Source organism: Salvia hispanica, chromosome 1 (assembly GCF_029641045.1).
Source record: "Salvia hispanica isolate PSC_SH4W2 chromosome 1, Shi_PSC_v1, whole genome shotgun sequence".
Lineage (NCBI taxonomy): Eukaryota > Viridiplantae > Streptophyta > Magnoliopsida > Lamiales > Lamiaceae > Salvia > Salvia hispanica.
In genome coordinates this window covers 63,982,700-64,005,028 of record NC_142692.1, presented here as the reverse complement: position 1 = coordinate 64,005,028, position 22,329 = coordinate 63,982,700, and the positions used below count along the sequence as shown (strand labels likewise).

At 39.0% G+C, this 22,329-nt stretch overlaps 2 protein-coding genes, 1 long non-coding RNA gene and 5 other non-coding genes across 8 annotated transcripts; 5 read left to right on the top strand and 3 right to left on the bottom strand.

The window, feature by feature from the left end:
- The first annotated feature begins 547 nt into the window (after positions 1-547).
- Positions 548-2,313, top strand: LOC125220045 (glyceraldehyde-3-phosphate dehydrogenase A, chloroplastic). The gene is made up of 4 exons (XM_048122160.2): positions 548-718; positions 806-1,104; positions 1,294-1,538; positions 1,632-2,313. The coding sequence occupies exons 1-4, from the start codon at positions 569-571 to the stop codon at positions 2,132-2,134; spliced, it is 1,197 nt and encodes a 398-aa protein (XP_047978117.1). The 5' UTR covers positions 548-568; the 3' UTR covers positions 2,135-2,313.
- Positions 2,314-2,451: 138 nt separating this feature from the next.
- On the bottom strand, positions 2,452-6,111 carry LOC125220046 (phosphotyrosyl phosphatase activator (PTPA) family protein). Its single transcript, XM_048122161.2, has 3 exons — positions 5,448-6,111; positions 4,063-4,558; positions 2,452-2,835 (listed from the first exon to the last, which is right to left on the bottom strand). Exons 1-3 carry the CDS (start codon positions 6,073-6,075, stop codon positions 2,826-2,828), a joined length of 1,134 nt encoding a protein of 377 aa, XP_047978118.1. The 5' UTR covers positions 6,076-6,111; the 3' UTR covers positions 2,452-2,825.
- Positions 6,112-11,925: 5,814 nt separating this feature from the next.
- On the top strand, positions 11,926-11,996 carry TRNAG-GCC (transfer RNA glycine (anticodon GCC)). The gene has a single exon. It is a non-coding gene; the product is annotated as a tRNA-Gly (tRNA).
- An 18-nt stretch (positions 11,997-12,014) lies between these two features.
- LOC125185798 (small nucleolar RNA snoR114) lies at positions 12,015-12,103 on the top strand. Its single transcript, XR_007170295.1, has one exon. It is a non-coding gene; the product is annotated as a small nucleolar RNA snoR114 (small nucleolar RNA).
- A 1,184-nt stretch (positions 12,104-13,287) lies between these two features.
- On the top strand, positions 13,288-13,507 carry LOC125185811 (small nucleolar RNA U3). The gene has a single exon (XR_007170307.2). It is a non-coding gene; the product is annotated as a small nucleolar RNA U3 (small nucleolar RNA).
- Positions 13,508-14,457: 950 nt separating this feature from the next.
- Positions 14,458-14,653, top strand: LOC148934374 (U2 spliceosomal RNA). Its single transcript, XR_016134763.1, has one exon. It is a non-coding gene; the product is annotated as a U2 spliceosomal RNA (small nuclear RNA).
- A 705-nt stretch (positions 14,654-15,358) lies between these two features.
- Positions 15,359-15,554, bottom strand: LOC125185825 (U2 spliceosomal RNA). The gene has a single exon (XR_007170314.2). It is a non-coding gene; the product is annotated as a U2 spliceosomal RNA (small nuclear RNA).
- A 299-nt stretch (positions 15,555-15,853) lies between these two features.
- Positions 15,854-17,010, bottom strand: LOC148934373 (uncharacterized). The gene is made up of 2 exons (XR_016134743.1): positions 16,794-17,010; positions 15,854-16,192 (listed from the first exon to the last, which is right to left on the bottom strand). It is a non-coding gene; the product is annotated as an uncharacterized LOC148934373 (long non-coding RNA).
- Positions 17,011-22,329: the final 5,319 nt, after the last annotated feature.

The following is a 22,329-nucleotide window of genomic DNA, read 5'->3' as shown; positions in this document are numbered from 1 at the left end:
GGGCCTTAATATATCGAATAGTTGCGTATCAAAGAAGTCTGATCTCTATTTATCAATATAATCAAATTTTGGGCCTCAATAAGCCCAACGATATATACTCTTCTCATCTGTAATAAGTTAATGGAGGGTTTATTTTACAGTAATTAGCTACATGAATGATGAGTATTCAATTTTTCAACTAGTGTTATTTAAACTTCAATTAAAATTTATTAATTCTCAATAATAATTTCATTATAACAAAAGGCAAGAATTGAACTCATTTGTGCGCTAGTTCATCAACTCAAATTTATTAACCGTAATCAAAATTTAATTAGAATGAATGCATAACCAAAATTCAATAGTTAGAATCTCAATTTAATTTAGTGACGACAAAGGAAAAAAAGTAAGATTAAATAACACAACACATAGACATAATACAGTGAGACAATAATAGAGAAGCTCAGCCATACAATGAGACGAGAGGCTAACATATCATCAAAAATCTGATCCATAAACAGCTTACCATATCTCATCTATATATCCACTACTTAAACTTCCACCTCAACTGGTGTTGCTGCTGCATTCAGTCATGGCTTCTTCTGCTCTTTCCTCTCTGCAGGTTGGCTGCAGCAAGGCCTTCTCCGACTTCTCCGGCCTCCGCAGCTCCTCCGCCTCTCTCCCCTTCCCCAAGCGCTCCAACGACGACTTCCTCTCCGTTATCGCCTTCCAAACCTCCGTTGTCAGTGCTTCTCATTAACCCTCACTTGCTTAACTATGTGTTAATGCTCTGTTTTTATTATAATGTGTGTGATTTTAATGGAAAAAGGTTGGTGGTGGCAACAAGAGGGGAGTGGTGGAGGCCAAGCTTAAAGTGGCTATCAATGGTTTCGGTCGGATTGGGAGGAACTTCTTGAGGTGTTGGCATGGGAGGAAGGACTCCCCTCTCGACGTCATTGCCATCAACGACACTGGCGGCGTCAAGCAGGCTTCCCACCTCCTCAAATACGACTCCACGCTCGGCATCTTTGATGCCGACGTCAAGCCTGTTGGCACCGACGGTATCTCTGTTGATGGCAAGGTCATCAAAGTCGTCTCCGACCGCAACCCTTCTAACCTCCCGTGGGGGTAATAATTCCGCTTTCATTACTACATGCTTTGCTATTAGGGTTTGTCTGAACAACACATTAGTATGATTTTGTCTGTTTTGTGCCGTGCCCTCATGATTTTGTTTATGAGACACTAACAAAAATGCCTCATGTTAATAGGTATATATTACTTGCAACTTTACTTATTCCCTGATGTGTTGCGTTATAGGGAGTTGGGCATTGATCTTGTGATCGAGGGAACCGGAGTGTTCGTGGACAGAGATGGTGCCGGCAAGCACATCCAGGCGGGTGCAAAGAAGGTGCTCATCACCGCTCCCGGCAAGGGTGACATCCCGACCTATGTGGTTGGTGTCAACGCTGACGACTACAGCCACGCCGACACCATCATCAGCAACGCCTCCTGCACCACCAACTGCCTCGCCCCATTCGTCAAAGTCCTTGACCAAAAGTTCGGTGAGTTCTTTTTTCCCTTTTTGGTTTTGGGTTGAGTCAAGGCAATTGCAGAAAATAAGTGATGGTGTTGGTTGGTTGATTGATGAAATGTAGGTATCATCAAGGGAACTATGACCACCACCCACTCCTACACCGGAGACCAGAGGCTGCTCGACGCTAGCCACCGTGACCTGAGGCGCGCGAGGGCGGCAGCTCTCAACATTGTGCCAACATCCACCGGTGCAGCCAAGGCCGTGGCGCTTGTGCTCCCCCAGCTCAAGGGCAAGCTCAACGGCATTGCTCTCCGTGTCCCGACACCTAACGTGTCCGTGGTGGACCTCGTGGTGCAGGTCGAGAAGAAGACCTTTGCTGAGGAAGTGAACGAGGCTTTCAGGGCGTCCGCCAGCAATGAGCTCAGCGGCATCTTGTCCGTGTGCGACGAGCCTCTCGTCTCAGTCGACTTCCGCTGCAGCGACGTCTCCTCCACCGTGGATTCGTCCCTCACCATGGTCATGGGAGATGACATGGTGAAGGTGATTGCCTGGTATGACAATGAGTGGGGATACTCACAGAGGGTGGTTGATCTTGCTGATATTGTTGCTAACAACTGGAAATGATGAAAGACCTTCTTTCCTAATCTTCTCTATTGTTTGTAGACTACTGTTTGTTTCGTTTCGGAATTGTATTGGTGAAGCAAACAATTTTCCATCCTGCTTATTATATTTACATACGTCCACTTTTGTTATACCTATCTATGCATGTACCATAATAAAGATCAACCATTTATTCGAGTTCATCAAGGATTCTGGTTTATCTTGGTATTCAAAATGTGTTGTTTCCATTTCAAGTTCAGGACTGTTTTCTAGCAATAAAACTACCATCTCATCAGATCAGATCAGATCCTATTTCAACATATGGTCAGCATTGTCCAGGATACCTTAATCTCAAGAAAATAGAAAAAACGACAATAAATATACAATACACCCAATATCTGCTAGAATACTGAGTACGTATAAAAGAGTATGGTTGTGGCATATACGACGGCCAGCATGCCATAGGGGGAGTACAAACGATAGGATTATGTAGTAGTAGCATCCGAGCTTTAAAATATAAACCTGTAGCCGCAGAATACAACTCACTGTTGAACTAAGGAGAATAGTCTGATTCTGCAACATTCGGTAGCGGCAAAGTTTCAGGGTGCCATATATCCACAAAATGCGATAACAGGAGATAATAAATTGGACTCTGTATGCATCAGATAAGGCCCCTCCAGAACTTAATTCTGAAACAATTTGCCTGTTCCATCTCTCATTCCGGCCTGCAAAATGGGTTACGTGAGTGAATCAACAATACCAATGAAGATGTCGTTGATTCAAGTTTCTTCAGCTACTTAAGATCAGATAAGCAGGATATATATTTGCAACTTCATAGAGTGAGATTTTTATCATGCACTAGTCATTATCATTAGGCAAAGCAAAAACAATCACAATAAGGGCTCTTGGTTGAGGTTACATGTCTGCCAATGTAGTTAATCAATTATATGCAACACACAAGAAAAATTTTCAGAACATAGTAGACCATCAAGTAACTGATGAAACAGAATCATCTGCCTCCTGATTTCATTCTGAGAAATGTGCCAATGATAACTTCAGATATAAGATAAACATACCAACGTGATTTTTGCTGTTCAATGATATGCAAATTATAGGTGACAGAATTGTAGAGTTTGTAAGGATAAATTTTCCTTTGGCAGACAATTCATGTGATTGTGGTTTAAACTACAAAGTCAAGAAAACCACGCAGCACAAATATGCATTAAGAAATTAATTTTTCTTTAGATCACAGAAACAAATTCATTTCCTCTAAACCGAGTAGTAGCTAAAGTTGCTCGAATAGTTATTTTTATGTTCCTCTTGCATCTTCTCTTAGAGTCTTGCGCTTGAGGCTCCAGGAGCCTTTGTGCCTTAAATAACTATGATGAGTAAGGGAAATTGAAGGTACAGCTGATGTAATGTGGAACTTGACGCAAATAGACTTCCCCCGATGTAAAAAGCTATAAAATCATCTGAATAAGTAGTGTAGAATACAGCCTCTAATGAGATTTCATATATGTAGATTATTTACCATGCATTGCATACCTAATTCATGAAAGTAGTGATTTTACCAATCATATGTCAGCGTTATGCAACACATACTAGGTGATATCATTTCTGGCATTTCTTGTCACATACTAGAAGACATTTTCATATCTACGGCTATAAGCTTCTATAAAAGGAATAGAGCACAAGTTTTATCCAGGGAATTTAGGGTAGGGAAGTCACAGCTATACCAAGCATCCAAGTCAGCAACATCCAAAACAGTATGTATTTTGCCATTCAATATTCAAGAGAAATATTAAGTATACAGTATCTTAACTTTACTGGATAGTTTTCAAAATAAGAGCTAATGAAAAGTAATAAGATGAGAACTGAACAAAAATGTAACCCAAAGTACTAAAGGAATCTATCAAACTGTACAATAAGTTAAAGAGTCAAAGACCACATACCATTTGATAATTGAACCAAAGAGAAAGTGCTGCATAATAGGAACCTTCTCCAGAACTTCTACTTTATACATCTTTAGCAACCCACCGTTCACCTTCTTCCAATTAGGAACACCACTAATGTCATCCAACATAGGTGAATGCTCAGCAAACAACCCCTTTTTCACCTTCTTCACAAAAACAATACAAGAGAGGTACAAGTATTCATTACAGAAATTCTCTAATATATCATCATTATGAATGGACTTTGGCTTCATATACTTGTGATCAATCAATTGTGATGACCCAAATATGTATGGCAAGAAATGGTAGTCATCAAGTCCCCACACACCATGGGATCCTGCAGGCTCTAGGCTATAAGTGATTTGTAATTTTCTCATTAACTCCATGTATTTGGAGAATACTCTTGACACCAAGGCTTGATAATCCTCTTCTGACACAACACCTAGTTTTGCCAAGCAATACAACCATGCTGCAAAATTTGTCTCATGGCCAGTTCCTATGTAAAAGAGGAGCAGAGTTAAAAGATCCCATCATTAGTTTTAGTTTCCCAACAGATAACTAGATAAAACAAACACATAATCTACTAAAATCTACAAGTAAACAAATAAATTTCACTATCATGTTCACATCAGTGCATAATATATCTCCTAACAAACATACAAAACAGACTAGTGCATATACATAGGGTTTTAATACCAACAATCCAAATATTCTAATTTCACCCTCATGTTATGAAACATCAGTTTTTTTTATAAAAAATGGGTTCATAGTTCGAGTGTGCGACTGCAAAAAATGTTAGAACCAATGTCCTTGAAGACAGAAAAGTAAAAACTATATCCGTGCATACACATACGTATGAAATTATGTGGTAACAATGATACTACAGATCAAAAAATTTGGACTTATAAGATAAAAGTACAGTATTGAGATGTACCAAAGCAGCATCTTCTAACACTTATAAAACGTAAACATTCAACAAAATACTATCCAACAAATTAAAAGTATTCAGAATCTCTAACTTTATAATTTTGCCCTCTTTGAATAAAACAAAACTATACGTTTAACTAATGTATACTCCATAGAGCTTGCAAATTGATTCATTTTTGTTTCCAGTCAGTTAGTAAATATCAAAATAAAGAAAAATGGTGGATGATTAATTATCACACCGAACACTATTGGATTTTCTCTTACTTTCACCAAAGGTATCAAATACTCAGGAATCCCAATTTTATAGTACTTGTTGCATAAATAATCACTGTGATACAAAAACTAATACAGTCACATAGAAAAATAAAATAAACCCTAAGAGGTAGTATAACCATGGCATCAATCAAATCTACTGAACAAAAGGTACCAATCCACAATCAAAGAAACATGTTTCCTACCATAATCGATTCGCAGCGCATTGCCAAATCCATCGGTAAAATACGGCACAATTTCCACGGTAGCGTCGCGAAGCTGAGGCGGCAGAAACATGAGCATAAACGCCTCAGCCTCGGCACTCATCCGCTCGTGCCACACGCGGTAGGAGACGTTGCCGTAGCGAGCAGACTGCGGCGCGGGAGGGATTTCGTCGACGAAGTCAGTCAGTTTCTGGAGAATGGAGACTAGGGTTTGGACGGTGGGGGAAACGTGGCAGGGATCGGAGAGCTTGCGAGATTTGGTGGATTCAGAGAGGGAGACGATGAAGCCGAGGAAATTGCGGAAGGAGGGGGAGGAGTGGAAGGTGGAGAGGTCGTCGGGGGAGCGGATTCGCTTGGAGGGGGCGGTGAATTGGTGGGGGAGAGTGAGGGGATGGACGTTCTCGGCGTGGGGGACGGGGGTGCGCATGATGGTTTCTCTGGTGTTGGTGGGGGAAGGGGGGAGGTTGACGGCGGGGAAACGGATGGGGATGTAGGAAGGGGAGTCGGAGGGGGGCGGAGGGGTGGGGAAGGCGGCGGGTCCACCGCACTTGGCGCAGACTGATGAGTGCGGCTCGTGGTTGTGGTGTAGGTGGTCCGGTGAGGGTTCCATTTTTGGCTTCTGCTCACTGTCTCACAAATGCTAGATTTTATACTTGCGATGGAAATTCGTTACTCTTGCAAGAGTATAATGAAATTTTAGATATGGTTAAGTTTTTATTTGTACTTTTATTATGTCATCTTCGACCATTTACACCAAACTCAAACTCATTTTTGAATATATGTCACGCCGAAAAATAATTTACAACTATTTATAACAAATTCCAAACTTACACTATTTTTAAATTTTTGTCTCACAATTTTTTTTTTGCAGTAAGAGCATCCACAGCGGTGAAAAAAATTTCGTCTGTCCGTCCGTGCCGCTGAGCAGGCGTCGTCCGCCATTGCAGCTCGTCCGTCCGTGCTGCTGAGCACCCTTACGTGGCAGCGTCTGATTGGCCAACGGTAGCCGTTGGCAAATTCAATTTTTAATTTTTTTTTAAAAAAATTTTGAAACTTTTTAAATAAAAAAAATATTTTCCCACTTCCCAAAAAATTATATCCGTTTTCTACCCACTTTTAATTTATTTTTAAATTTTTTCCCCAAAATTCACATTTTCATCTATAAATACCCCCACTTCAACACAAAAGAAATCACATTCTCATCTATTCTATCATCTACATTCTCTCATCTTTTTTTTCTCATATTCTCTCATCTAAATTCCCACCACACTACACAATGCCCGGCTCCGGCGATCACCCCTCCGGCAATCGCGGTTGGAACCACGATTAGTTCGACTCCGACTCATTCCCTAGTCCGGAAATGCAATTTACGGCCCCTCCTCAAACCCAAGGTTCGCAAGCTCCGGGTGGCTACCGTCCTTACGCAGTGCACGACCAAAATGCCTCCGGGTTCGGGTGGGCACCCGAACCCGGATCAGGAGGGAGCAACAACTCTACTCCTACTCCTACTTCTATTCCTACTCATACTCATCCTGTTCGTGGCACTCGCACCCCGTACACTCCGAGTGAGATGATGACGATATTCAAAGCCTATTTGTCAGTCTCCGAAGATCCGGAGACTGACACGAACCAAACCGGGGAAACGTATTGGTGGCGCATCACTCGTCTTTACAATGAAACCCGACCGGGGGAACCATCTATCGCAATGATAGTATGGTGCACAATTGCATCAACAGATGCAACGAGGCAATCGGAAAGTTCCAGGGGTATTACCTCCAGGAAGAGCGGTCGGCGGGGAGCGGCACGAGCGAGCTCGACATCATCACTACCGCCTTGGCGACCTACCAACACATGGAGTTCAAAGCGTTCAAGTACCGCGATTGTTGGCAGGAGGGGCGCCTACATCCGAAGTATAAGGGCGGCGTAGTAGCATCCTCCTCCAGCTCCTCCAGCAAACGGTCGAGGTCGGTAGCCCTATCCGACGGTGCCTCCAATGATGCACAGCTTGCCGGAACTAACTTGGGTAGCCCCGACGCTGGCCCGAGCAGTTCCCGCCGGCCGCAAGGAAGGAAGAAGGCGACGGCCACCCGCCGTCGCGCCTAGACTCCATCCGCCCCCGCTCCCGCTCCCTTTGTGCCTCCTCCACCTCCGAACAACACGTTGTGGACCCTCTTGGGCCAACTCTATTTGAACGATACGTCTAAGATGACTCCGGAGCAACTTGCAACACATGAGCAAATGATCCGGGGTCTCAAGAGGCAATTGGGGATAGAGGACTAGTCTTCCACGTGTGTAATTTTTAATTTGTAGGATTTTAATTATGTATTTTTTTTATTTTCTAGGACTTTAATTGTGTATTTTTATTTTTTAAGATTTTAATTATGTACTCCCTCCGTCCCACATTTGAAGTCACTTATTATTATGGCTCGGATTTTAAGAAAGAGTTGATGTGTGTAATAAATGAAGTGAGATGGTGGAGTGTGTAATAAATGAAGTGAGATGGTGGAGTGTGTAATAAATGAAGTGAGACGGTGAAGTTAGGTTGAAGGTGGGTCCCTTTTGACTTTTGATTTTTGTTTTGATTTATTTTAATGTAGATAATGACATTTTTATGTAATTTTGATGAAGAATGGGGTAAAATTGTATGACCAAATATGGAAAATTCTAAAAGTGACTCTTAAACTGGGATGGATTTATGGCAAAAAATTACTCTTAATCTGGGATGGGGAGAGTAATTTTTATTTTTTAGGATTTTAATTATGTAATTTTTATTTTTTAATGTATTTTTATAATGTAGAAATGTTTTTAGTAATTGAAGTATTTAAATTGAATAATAGAATGGTGGGACCCTTGAACTTGCCCTTAGCTAAGAGCACGGATGTGGGTGTTGTGCTCTTAGCTAAGGACAAGGAGTAAAAGTGGGTCCGGGCCCACTTCCGTGCTCTTAGCTAAGAGCATGGATGGGGATGCTCTAAAGACCATCTCCAACCATTTACACCAAACTCAAACTCATTTTTGACTGTACGTCACACCAAAAAGTAGTTTTACTCCAACCATTTACACCAAATTCAAAATTTACATCATTTTTTAGTTTTTGTCTCACAAAAATTTTGCAGTAACACCATATTTGATGTTGTTTCACAAAAAATACCAAAAATGAGTTTGAGTTTCATGTATGGTTGGAGAAGATTTCTACACCAAAACTCATTTATGGAGTACGGTTGGAGATGGTCTAACACCATATTTGATGTTTCACAAAAAACACCAAAAATGAGTGTGATTTTGGTGTATGGTTGGAGAAAATTTCTACACCAAAACTCATCTTTGGTTTATGGTTGAAGATGGTGATTTATTTCTCTTATATTTTGTACTCCCTCCCGCTATTACGATTTATGAGTCCCGGTCACTTTAATTATTTATTATCATTTTTACAAAATAATTACACAAAAGTGACTGAGATTCCTAATGACAAAACGTAGGGAGTATAAAATTTCATTTCATTTCTTTTGTACTAATTTTATAAGAACAGTTCATATTCATTAAAATCATTTTTCATTCTTTTCTATTATAGCATTCTACTTTTTCAATCTTTTATTTTACTTTATTAATTACATATTAAAATATGTGTTATTCCCAAATCTCCAAATTATCGAATATAATGGAAAGAGTATAAATTTAACTTGCATTTCATTCATTTTAATTTACAATTCTTAAAATTAGTATTCAGTCAAGATAATAATACTCCCTCCGTCCCACAAAGATTGTCCAATTTTTCCATTTTGGCCCGTCCCACAAAGTTTGTCCCGTTTTACTTTTTACCATATTTGGTAGTGGACCCCATATTCCACTAACTCATTCCTACTCATATTTTATTATAAAACTAATACTACCTCCGTCCCCCAAAATTTGCTACACTTTGACCCGACACGAATTTTAAGAAATGTAATGGAAAGTGAGTTGAAAAAGTTGGTGGGATGTGGGTCCTACTTTTAAAGTATTAGTTTTATAATAAAATGTGAGTAGGAATGAGTTAGTGGAATATGAGGTCCACTACCAAAAATGGTAAAAGTGAAGTGTATCAAATTTTAAGGGACGGACCAAAATAGTAAACTGTATCAAATTTTCAGGGACGGAGGTAGTATATAAAAGTAGGACCCACATTCCACTAACTTTTCCAACTCACTTTTCATTACATTTCTTAAAATCGGTGACCGGTCAAAGTGGGACAATCTTTGTGGGACGGAGGGAGTATTTATTTAATGAAGGAAATAATATTTACTTAGGTGAACAACAATACATCATTATTTCATGCTACAAATCATATTAGAACTTTTGCAAACATTATATTAGCATTCCACTTAAACCCTAAATAAGAATAGATTGGTACTGTAACGAAAATTGATTACTAAAACCATACCTTGTAGAAATTCTCGCTATAACGACTTTTTAATATGATTTATTTTAATATTGATACGATACTATAATTTTGATATGATTTTTTTAAATCTTTGTTATTATAAAATAAATTAAATAACTCAAAACTTGAAGATTACTTAATTAAAATTTCTAATATTGTATTAAATGCAAACAATATACATTTAATATTACTCCACAAATCAAAATATGTAATATCTCCTCCATAAAAAAATAGAGTAATTTATCATTTTGGATTGTCCATCAAAATTAGACCATCTATATATGGAAATTTTTAAACAAATACTAATCTTGCACATCACTCTGAATGTGGACTCCACAATCTATTACTAAGGCCATCTCCAACCATTTACACCAAACTCAAACCCATTTTTGAGTTTGGGTCACACCAAAAAGTAGTTTTACTCCAATCATTTACTCCAAACTCAAACCCAAAAGAATATTTCATATTTATATTCTTTTTATACCTTTTCAATTATACATACATATTTACTTAAATTACATATTAGTCCCATAATATTTTATCAATAATTTATGTAACTTAAATAATTATACAAATTTTTTTATTAATATATTTATGTATTAAATATACTTTATATTAAAAAAAATTACACTACTTTTAAAATTAAATACACTAAACTTGCAATAATAAAATTCAAATATAAATTGAAACTCATTTAAGTATATCGCAATTACATAAAACATATCACGATAAACATAAAAAATAGCTAAAATTCAAGACTCGAAATTTGTGTATTGTTCCCACAAATGATCAACTTGCGCATTTTGAAGTTCCAGATGAGCACTTTTATTTCTTATTGTGTCATATCGGGTCATATACTCTTGAAATAATAACAAGATTTTTTCAGCAATATTCATTCCTATTTAGTTATTATTTGTAAAAAAACATAATTTATTATAATATGGTCAGCTTGCTAATTTCTATTTAATTATTTTTATTAGAAAAATATATGTAAATTCCATGAACAAATTGTGTCTAAATTATGCGGCTGATAGTTTGAATCAACTATCAAGTACTACTGTACTAGTACACAAATTGACAGTATACAAATTGGCCGCCGGCTGATTCAACTATCAAAATAATAATAAGGACTATTATGCAATATTTAAAACTTTTTTGCAGTAGATATTCAATTTTGGTGTTCACTTCAAATTTGGTGTTGTTTGATTAAAAAACCCAAAAATGGGTATGGGTATGGAGTATGGTTGGAGCACATTTTTACACCAAAAATGGGATTTGGTGTATGGTTGGAGGTGGTCTAATACATAATACTACTTCCACCATTTTTTTCCTCTCTATCTCCTACTTCACCAATTGCACATTAAAACTAAGGTCATTTACTCACAATTTTATCTGTTTTTAGTGAGGTAGTATAATATTGATCAAGTCATCTAAATTGAAAAAAAAATTAAAATCGAGGAAGATAACCAATGGTTTCATGTTTAAAATATTTATCAACAAGAGATTTGCTACAGAGTTGTGAAGGCCTTTCCCGACTTGCATTTGAGAAGGTTTGACATTGTTGATGCACTCGAAGAGTCTTGTGATTTAGTAGGCATGATTTTTGAAAATTTGTTTGAATGTTTATTTTTAAATTTTACATTAGAAAAAAGACGTAAATGTATTATATTCACAGTATTAATATTATTTTTTAAAATACGGGGGCTGTATCGAGAAAAACGATGGCTACATGTAAAATTATCATCGGAATTTTACCTTAAGTCTTAAGTGACACTGGATGAAATTGTGCCGGAGAGAGGATTAGTTTGTAGTATTTCGACACCTCTAGTCAAACTAAAAAAATGTAATGTATAACTAAATTTGATTGTATAAACTTACTTTCTAATTTGGAAAAAAGACAAACTTACTAAAGGAAAATTGCCACGATTTTACTAACTTAAATATTCGCTGCAAAGCTAGCTGCAAAATTAATTCAAGTAAAGATTGACCAACTTATGTAAGCATGCGTACAAATGGTAATCACTGGATTTAAACAAACAAAAAGCACCAGTGGTCTAGTGGTAGAATAGTATCCTGCCACGGTACAGACCCGGGTTCGATTCCCGGCTGGTGCATATTAATATATATATGGGTTGCGGTGATGAGTCATCTGCGCCATCAGCGATGGTTGGGTCCATTGCGCCTTCTGATTTCAGAAGATAAATCCGGTGCATCTGAGCAACAATTTTTTTATTCTCTTTTATTTTAAAACAAGAACTTGCTTCAATCTAGTGTAGAAATTTTTAAAAAGGTATCACTGAGATAAATTAATACTGGTGACTACCAGAAGTCCAGAAGCTATTGTTATGACATTGAACATAGTTTAATTGCTTTGTTTGCTACATGTTACTGATAGTCAATTCTTACCTTTCTTGCTTATATATCAAGTCTTTCAACATTGAAATAGTGTAAAAATGGAGTGTTTGGAGATTAAATATCTCATATCATAACTTTACTCTTTAGTATGGGATGACACAGAAATGACTCATGCAAACCTTCACTTTTGCATCTCAGCTGACTCAACTCATGGCATTAACCAAGCAAAATGTGTAAGCAAACCAATTTATTGGAGTCCTAATCACCTAAGGTGGTGTTCGGTTTTTTAAATAAAATAGTATACCAAAATATATATAATCTAGGATTGAGTTGTAAGATTATTTTAGTTGGAGAGGGTTTGCCTATGACTAATTATCATGTGATTATCCAACTAAGATAATCAAGGATTGAGTTGTATGATTCAATCTCATGAACCAAACACAATACATATTTAATCCTGAGATATAGTCTTGACTACCGAATAGCCCATAAAAAGGACTATAGATATTGGATTACCAAAACCATTTTTACCTGACCACCAATACCAAATTATTCCGCCTTCTTCCAAAATCAGACACATTAATCTCTAAACACATATGCCTCCATATATTAAACTAACACGTGTTTTAGCAAGGAATAATTGCTTTGACATATCTAGTGAATAACCTTAATGCATCATTCAGAAAAGTAGATTGTCTAACAACTTTTGAATATTATATTAAAACACAATGTTCATAGAACGTTTTTAGAATTCACTCAACTTCGGACAAGTCTTGTTGGGCCTGGGCTATTATAAGCTAATCCTATCGGATTAGACCGGAGTTATTCGATTTAGCATATCTTCCACCGAAATTTTGCATCGGGTTGTAGGATTATTTGGGCCCATCAATCCATAAAGAGAGGTGTTGGGCTTGGGTAGAGATAGATATATATGAAATGTGTTTTGTGGTTGTAGCTTTCCACTTCAATAATATCAGTAAAACCCATCCCACATCGAATTCTTGAAGATTAAACTGCAGATACATATATGGATGGCTTAGTGAAGCAGGCACGACCTTACTTGAACAGGATCTGTTCTATAGGCTCGTACCTCTGTATCCTTGATTTCTAAGGAGACAGGAAACCACGTCTGGTGGATGAACTGTGGCTGCCTGGCTAGAGCGTGATTAACAGCGCCCCGGGTCAGGTTTCTGGCCCATGGTGCAGTAGATGATCGTTCTTGGCTCGACTCCGGCCCTGTCAGGATGGCTGGGCAGCTGTCTGACAGACTCTAAACCTTTTTGTTTTTTGATGCAGCTAATAAGTATGATAGTTATGTGAGGTATGACATTTGATAACAGTTGTGAGTATGTGTGGAAAAGAAGGTGTACATGGAGGAAGTTTGGGGGTTGTTGGAGTTAATGTGTTCCTTGGAAATGTTTGTGCTGCTATAAGAGCTGTGGCCTTTGATGAGCACATGGTCAACCCTTCCAAAATATTTGGCATCAGATTAAGTGTTTGTCCCAGCTACTGAATGTTCTTGAAAAGACTGTTCTTCTTTGAGGATATGTATATGTTAGAAAGAAAATGTGAATGGGCAAAGCATCTATTTAGTCGAGGGTTATCGGCACTAAAATACATTAACTTTAAAGGAATCAAAATGAATATCCTATAATATAACTAACGGACTTGATTGTGGACTGATGAAGTTGATTGTGAAATACATCAGAAGCACGATATATCTTTAGTAACGTCAAATGATCGCCCTCTAAACTTGAAAAGCTTCTCAAGGAAGTTCGTGACTGCATCAAAATATAAGATTTGGTTATCAGTTCCTGCTACTTTTCCATCAGGTGACTACATTGTCATCTTGAAAGAACACCGATAAGAACAGAAATGACGCAGGATCTATACCTCTTCCAACTTTTCACAGGGAGCATAATATATGGATTCGACTGAGAGCAACGCAACGAGCAGTTAAATTAATTGGCAACAACAAGAGCCTTATAATAAATAGGATCCAGTGGAAACCTGGCCATTTGATGACCAACTGAATGCGGGTTGTGGTGCTGTTAGAGTAAATGCAGTTAGAATGCCATTACACTCGGGATGTCATAATTTCTGGCGGGGCCTAACAATATGCATGAATAGCAAAGTGGCATACAATTTCCCACATCGGAGCCTTTATTATAGATTTCATACACATTCCAATAAAACAAGAATCATTTGTATTGAAAAAGCATACCTTTCTCGGCCTTTTGGCTAAGATCAAGTGTAGTATCTGTTCTTATCAGTTTAATATCTGATATGTGAGTCATCGACTCACATGATATTAAATTTATTTTTTGAAGGGGAGAGTCTGTCACGGCAGCTTGCTGCTGGGGCTCTCGAGCGTCGCCTTGGTGTTGCACTACTTCCATGGCCAGGCGCACCCCACCCAATCCTCAGTCAAAATTTTAGTCTTTCTATATATCAGCAAATCTGCACTTGAACGTAACCTGTTAAAAGTAGTAAACATTACAGTTTCACATAAATGGTGTTTCTTTGTGTCAAGTTTAGAAATGCTTATACTACATCCACTCTATGAAGAATTTTAAGTCATACATGGCAATCTATTCTCATATTGCAGGTTTGGTTTGTTTGTTATCTTGTCCTAGATATTTACTAGTTTGCATCAATCTAGTCACTAGCAACTTGGTACTTAAAACATACGGAGTGTAGTATATGTGGTATGTCAACTGTCAAGCCTTCATAAAATATGTAACCAATGTGTGATGTCATGGATATGTTTGATAAGTTAACATAGATACTTGATCAAGTTGGGAGTTAGTTGCTCCAAGAACAAGGGTAGGCATAGTTCTGATCTTATACATGTTATATTCAATGACTAAAAACAAATCATTTTCATTATGTTACAATCATATCAATTGCAATGTTACGTAAAGAGGAGATGAGATTAGCATGACCCATGCGCAATGCATAAATCGAGAAATATCGAAGTAATTTTCGTTCCCTCATGAATTATACCAGTTGGGATTAAATCCTTTGCCGCCTAATAAAATATCATATGGAGTTCAGTTGCAAGGCTAACCGTTTTTGTGTTCACATTGTATGACTTTGCTTTTTCTTAACTAAGAATTGGGTGGGGTGCGCCAGGCCATGGAAGTAGTGCAACACCAAGGCAACGCTCAAGAGCCCAAGCAGCAAGCTGCCATTGCGGACACTTCCCCTCAAAAAATAGATTTAATATCGTGTGAGTCAATGTCTCACATATCAGATATTAAACTGATAAGAACAGATACTACACTTGATCTTAGCCAAAAGGCCGAGAAAGGTATGCTTTTGCACAACCTCAACCTCTTTTTTAATTTCCAACTGCCTTCCCACACATAGCATAAAACCTACGATGTGGGACGATTTAGCCAAACCACTCCAACAACAAATCTGCTGTTCACAATAACAGTTATTGTGTATGGTTTTTCCTTTTCTTCTTTTGCTTACATATAATTCATGTCTTCGGATAAATCACAATTATTTTTTAAAAAGTTAGCTAAGCTGAAATGTAGATGATGACGAACAAGAGAAACCATAGATCTTTTCTTATAAATGTTAAATTCTATGAATTGTATGAACGAAATCAATAAGAAACAAGATAGATAAACGAGTTAATGTGGTTCAGTCGTAAAACCTACATCCATGATAGAAGGCACTCAACCTTTATTCAATATGATGGCCGAAAATACAATGCAGCTGTGATCATAGATTGAGTTCCTATCTGCGAATGGTGTATCTCCCATATGCTAAACTAGTTAGATTACTTGAAATTGAATTTTACACTCTTTTCTACAATGCAGTCACAGACTGTTTTTTAAGTGTGGATGATCGATGCGGATATATGAGTACGGTGTAGCTGGACGCAGCAACAGGGGATCAAGAAGTAGCGTAGCCAATGGAGTAAATTTTGGTGATCTGTGAACTAGCCGTTGGGAGAAATTGGTTAGGAGCTGACTTAACCGTTTACGCAGCCTGTGAGCTGGATATGTACATGCGATGAATGCATAGATACATATATTTCCCTTGCAGAAAAACTCTCTTAGCTTATATGCAATTCCAATTTACTTCTTCTACATATACTCTTCTCTCATACAGTCACACACAAGTCTAAAACATGATTCATATCCATATGTTGAATTGGGCAAAAGAAGTGCTTCAAATGCATATTGATTGAAACCATATAGGACATGAACTTGTTCATCATACAAATTATTCAAGACTTAAATGGTATGTGCACAAAGCTTTTGTATAGATCCATAGTCAATAGATGCTTTGTAAAACCAACAATAAGGTATACAGAAACATAAAATTTAAACTGAGACTTGGGTGGGGTGCACCAGGCCATGGAAGTAGTTCAACACCAAAGCGACGCTCAAGAGCCCCAGCAACACCAAACCAGGCCATGGAAGTAATGCACAAAACATTTTTATTTTCTTTTGATAATAATATAAATTGAATATGTTTGTTGATATTCAATTGATTTGATTATAAAACAAAATTAAAAACTGTGATTATAGACTCACCCGCAAATGGCCGAGAAAGGCATGCTTTTACATAGCCTCAACTTCTTTTTTTATTTCCAACTGTCTTTTCACATGTAGCTTAAAACCAACGATGTGGGACAATTTTATTTCAAGTGTCGTCTTGGTGTTGGGTGCGCCAGGCCAAGTGATACAACTAAGCTTATGAAATAGGAAATAAAGAGAGAGAGAAGAGGAAGATAGATATGAGTGAAGGATACTTTCTATTACTTCTTCGATGCAATGCCACAAAGGGCTACAACTATTTATAAAAACACAGATAACTATGCCACTAACAAAGAGGGAAACGTGCATGATGGATAACTACCCACTAACTTAAAAAAAGAAACGTGCCTGACTATGCTACACTAACTGCTGAAAGAAACATGATAATAACTACTTTGAGAATAAGGAAAAGACTTAGTCAACACTAAATATGATGCTCGTATCATCCCTCTCCGGTTCGAAAACCACTTTGTCCGCAAGGTGAAGGTTTGGAAGACGTTTGTCGATATGAGCAGCCACATGCATAGCATAGACATGGTGGAAAGAATTCGGGCATAGGATTGAGGTGTCACCCTTTAGACAAATACGATTGTCTTTCCAATTGAACTCCATTGTCAGATTGGCATAATTGTGTGTGAAAGTGCCTAGCATTTGCAGCCATTGTACGCCAAGTATGACATCCGGACCATGGACAGGCAAGACGAATAAATCCACCGTGAAATCTGATCCGTGCATGGTTAATGGTGTGGTGAGGCATTGTTGTGAGCACGCAAGAGACTCGCCATTACCGACATAGACACAAAACAGAGCGACATGCTGAACCTGGAGCGTCAAGGATTCCACCAAACGGGGGTGAATGAAGTTATGATTACTACCTCCGTCCAGGGGCGGAGCCAGGAATTCAATTTAGCAGGGGCAAAAATAAATACATGAAGAAATTTTAGAAGTTTGAGGTGGGTAATTTATAAAGGAAATTACAAAATTTTAAAATTTTATTAACAAATTAGTATAAGCTAATTATATTGAGGTGGGGCAATTGCCCCTTAATCCCTCTAAGTGGAATCGCCCCTGCCTCCGTCAATGAGTATGTGGACAGGAGAGGTTTGGATGGTTCCCTTGAGACGGAGAGATCTCGGGTGTATGGCACTAGAAAGGCTATTCATGAGGGATATATCATCAGCCACAAGCTCCTCGTGATGATCCGACATAGAGGCAGGCTGGACGTCTTCATTGGGTTCATCGTTGCTAAAGAGCAGGAGATGATGTGATTGACAATGGTGGGAGCGGGACCACTTTTGATCACAATTACAGCAAAGACCCTGGGCATCCTTGATTTGTTTTTCCGCAAAGGATAGTTTGCGAATAGGAAGAGAGTGGTGATCAAGACAACTACAGGTTGCTAGGTTGCTGATGGTCAAGATGAGTCAGGAGTGATGGTGGTGGGGTGAGTAGCAGCGTCGGAGAGTGCCTCCTGCTGGGCTGAAACTGCGACGTTGGTTTCATGATGCAAAGCGGAGAGCTCGCGTGCAAGAGCAAATGCAGCGGACAAGGAAGGCGGCCGCCGGAGATTCATCTCATGTCGGAGATGGGTTTTGAGGCCTGCAATGAAAACAGAGAGCAAGGCAGCCTCTGGAAAGCCCGTAACTTTGTTGAGAAGATGCTCAAAATCAGTTTGATATGCCGCGACCGACGATGTCTGCTTGAGGTTGGAGAGGGCACCAAAGTAGTCTTCAAAATGGTGTGGATCGAACCTCTAGTGAACTTGAGACACAAATTCATCCCACGAGTGAAGGATAACGTTGTTGCGTACCCATCGGAACCACTCCAATACTGTTCCTTCCATGAAAAGGCCAACCAAATGAAGACGATCGGGCGGAGCCGTGGTGTAGAATTCGAAGTACTCCTCTACATGGAATATCCATCCGTTGGGGTCGGTGCCGTCGAATTTGGGGGCATCAAGGCGGAGGTTGGGTCCGCGAAGAGTATTAGCATCATGTGTTTTGGGTAGTGGTGTGAAATTGGGCTGTGGAAAACGTGGAAATGATCCCAACTGAGGGCGACTAGGAAGTGATGAGTTAGGAGTGCTAGGGGGTAATAGAGATAGTAGGTGGTCAATCTTGTGAGTAAAGGTGGAGGCGAGGGAGTCAAGCTTCATATTTGTGGAGAGAGTGAGGTTATCCAATTGTTGCTGGAGTGGAGGGGGAGGAGTCTGAAGTTGTGGGATTGGAGTAGTGAAAAACTTAGAAATGTGCGGTACAGTTTTGTGATATCTCTCAATCTAACAGGTCCAGAGGATTCAACCAGTTCACAAAGGCTAGAAGATCATGAAACTATCAGACAAGGGTCGTTGGATGCACTCTATTTCTTCAAAACCTCAACCCACTATACTACAACTAGCACAGGGAAGTAAATGATCGATCCCACGAGGACGGACGTGTTACGAAACTGCATTTGGGATGTTTTGGAAAGGGGGTTGGCTGCTGCCATGCAATTTGTGGGTCGAGTACTAAAACTACATGGTCTGAGAGATTTAAAAACTACTTTACTCTACCTCCTGAGTCTAAGAAATGAGAACGTACGGAACATGCACGACTTTGAAAAACGAAATATACGAAAGTTCTAAGACAACTGGAGTTAAACTGACTAGAATGACTTTCCTAATTTAGACAAACAAAAATAAAGCAAATAGTGGGGACTAATTTCCTTAAACGACCAGGGTCTGGAAAAGCATGCAGAAAAGTAAAACACAGGCAGAAAGTACTGACAGGGTCTGGGGTCTGGGAGAACATGCAGAAAGGCAAAAGTACATGCAGAAAGTACTGACAAAAGCAGATCTGATTCTAACTACCAACAAACTTCATTTTCTTCATGAATCAAACGAGAATATCAGAAAGAACAGAGCATTTAACACCATAAAAATAGAGCAAACTTCAAATCTAAACTTAAAACGAGAAATTAAAGCCAAAACTAACAGATCTACGCTACTGGACCTAGAGAATGCAGAAACAGAAAGTTAATAACCATAATCATGCAAAACGTAAACAGAAAACACCAGATCTACGAAACTCCAACTCAAATCCACTACAATTCAACAAATCCAAACACCTCCATATGTAAATCCACAGCCTCCAACAACAAACCAACAGATCTCAGCTCCAAACATCCAACAATCAACAAGAACGAAAGCGAAAAGCAAGAAAATAAACATCAACTCAGCGAGATCCAACAAAAACCAACATAAACTTCCATAATAAAGAGAAATAGGTTCGAATCCAGCAGATCAAAGTCAGAAACTAGAGTTATGAAACTTAAAAACCAACAAGTACTTGAAACGAAAGCAAACTAAGTAAAGCAAGGTAAATATTGTTTCTTCGCCTTCACAAGGCGGTGTTACACGATAGCAAAACGATGAGAACCACGATGGCGACCAGAAATCACTCCATCTCCAAGTGCGCAACAAGTGAAACGAGTTTGAAGTGTGAAAAACAGGAATGAAACGAGGAGCCTCCAAAGTGAGCTAAGAGAGTGGGTGTAGAAGTGATCGAGAATCCTTTTTTCCTTAAGGTTGAGTTCTTTATATAGGTGAGGCTCTAATCCCTAGGGCATCCTTTTGGTGATTCGACGCTTGTGCCCTTGAATATGATGCTCTAAAATATCTGCTCTTTGCTCCTTTCTGCTCCTGTCACCAACTTTTGATCCTCCAGGTCTGAACGACGACATCTGAATTTCACCTCAATCTCCTTTCTTTCGCATCTGCCAGGTCAGGTAACAACAACTCCTAGGTCTGGCAGATTTATTACGCACCTGAACTCAGAAATATAGATCAGCGCCCCAAATGCACAGAATTTCAACCCGAAACCAATGCATGAAGGGGCTTTAACTTTTTGATGGAGGAGTAGATTTGGTCATAGTGGAAAGGAGAGTTCGACAATGAAAGCGCCAAATTAATACAACTAAGCTTATGAAATAGGAAATAAAGAGAGAGAGAAGAGGAAGATAGATATGAGTGAAGGATACGTTCTATTACTTCTTCGATGCAATTACGTGCATGATGGATAACTACCCACTAACTTAAAAAAGAAACGTGCCTGACTATGCTACACTAACTGCTGAAAGAAACATGATAATAACTACTTATAGAATAAGGAAAAGACTTAGTCAACACTAAATATGATGCTCGTATCACCCAGGCAGTAGTGCTACATCAGACGACACTTGAGAGGCCCAGCAGCCTGTTTAGATAACCTTTCCCCTCTGCTTGACTCCAAAAATAGCTATGACCTTCAGATTATTTATAACATTTCTATCCAAATGTCGAAAAATGAGGTTTTTCGAGTCTTGCAAGATTTTTCCCAGAATGATGGAAAAGATATAATCTTGCTATCGACACATGAAACTTGTCACGATTTTCTTTCCATGGCGCTTCACAATCTTTACATGTCGGTACCCACTGATTACAATGTTGCAATGGCGCGAATGAGAACCAATTTCAGAACATGGCTTAGCTCTACAATAGCTGACCTGCAGACGTGCTTAGATGCCTTTGAGCGGGCACCAGATGCGATAAGGAAGGCAATAGCGGAAAATCTGGAGAGATCAACTAAGCTTGTTAGCACTAGTCTAGGCATCATAACAAAGATTGATGTTTACATGAACTTTCACGAAAAACCATTGACTCAAATATATTTAAACGACACACAGACATTGCAGAATACAAAGCAGGGGATGCAGTTGGCTGTCGTGGCAGCAGATGGCTCGGGGAAGTACTGGACCATAAACGGGGCGATCAACGCTGCGCCCTCAAGGAGTAACGAGAGATTTGTCATTTACGTGAAGGAAGGAGTCTACCTTGAAAATGTGTTGGTTGGAATGAACAAGTGGGACATCTTAATGTACGGCGATGGCATGGACAAGACCATTGTTTCCGCCAGTCTCAGCAATGCCACGGGATCAACGATCATGCAATCTGCTACCTTTGGTAAGTACTCCCTCCGTCCACCATCACCTGACTCGGATTTTAAGAAATGCAATGGAAAGTATATGAAAATGTGAGTGAAACAAAGTTAGTGTAACGTTGAGGTCTATTACCAAAAATAGAAAAAGTAAATTGGACAATTAATCATGGAAATTTATCATGGACGTACGAAAATGGCAAATCGAATCTGCTTTCACTTCACCTTACATCTTAATGTATGGTGCAGCTGTACAAGGTTTTGGTTTCATAGCCATGGACATGGGGTTCGAGAACACAGCCGGTCCGGAAAAGGATCAAGCTGTGGCATTGTTTTCAGCATCCGATAGATCAGTATTCTACCGATGCATGGTGGACGGATACCAAGACACTCTGTTCGCACACTCCCATCGCCAGTTGTACCGAGAGTGCGACATATACGGAACAGTGGACTTCATATTCGGAGACGCAACTGTTGTCATCCAAAACAGCAACATATACCTCAAGAGAGGGATCTCCAACACCAACATCATAACTGCGCAAGGAAAACAAATCCCCCAGTCCATATCAGGTATATCCATA

Coding starts and splice junctions, on each gene's coding strand:
- LOC125220045 (XM_048122160.2), top strand. CDS start 569: ATGGCTTCTTCTGCTCTTTCCTCTCTGCAGGTTGGCTGCAGCAAGGCC. Junction 719..805: donor TCGCCTTCCAAACCTCCGTT/GTCAGTGCTTCT, acceptor TAATGGAAAAAG/GTTGGTGGTGGCAACAAGAG. Junction 1,539..1,631: donor AGTCCTTGACCAAAAGTTCG/GTGAGTTCTTTT, acceptor GATGAAATGTAG/GTATCATCAAGGGAACTATG.
- LOC125220046 (XM_048122161.2), bottom strand. CDS start 6,075: ATGGAACCCTCACCGGACCACCTACACCACAACCACGAGCCGCACTCA. Junction 4,559..5,447: donor TGCGCTGCGAATCGATTATG/GTAGGAAACATG, acceptor TCTTTTACATAG/GAACTGGCCATGAGACAAAT.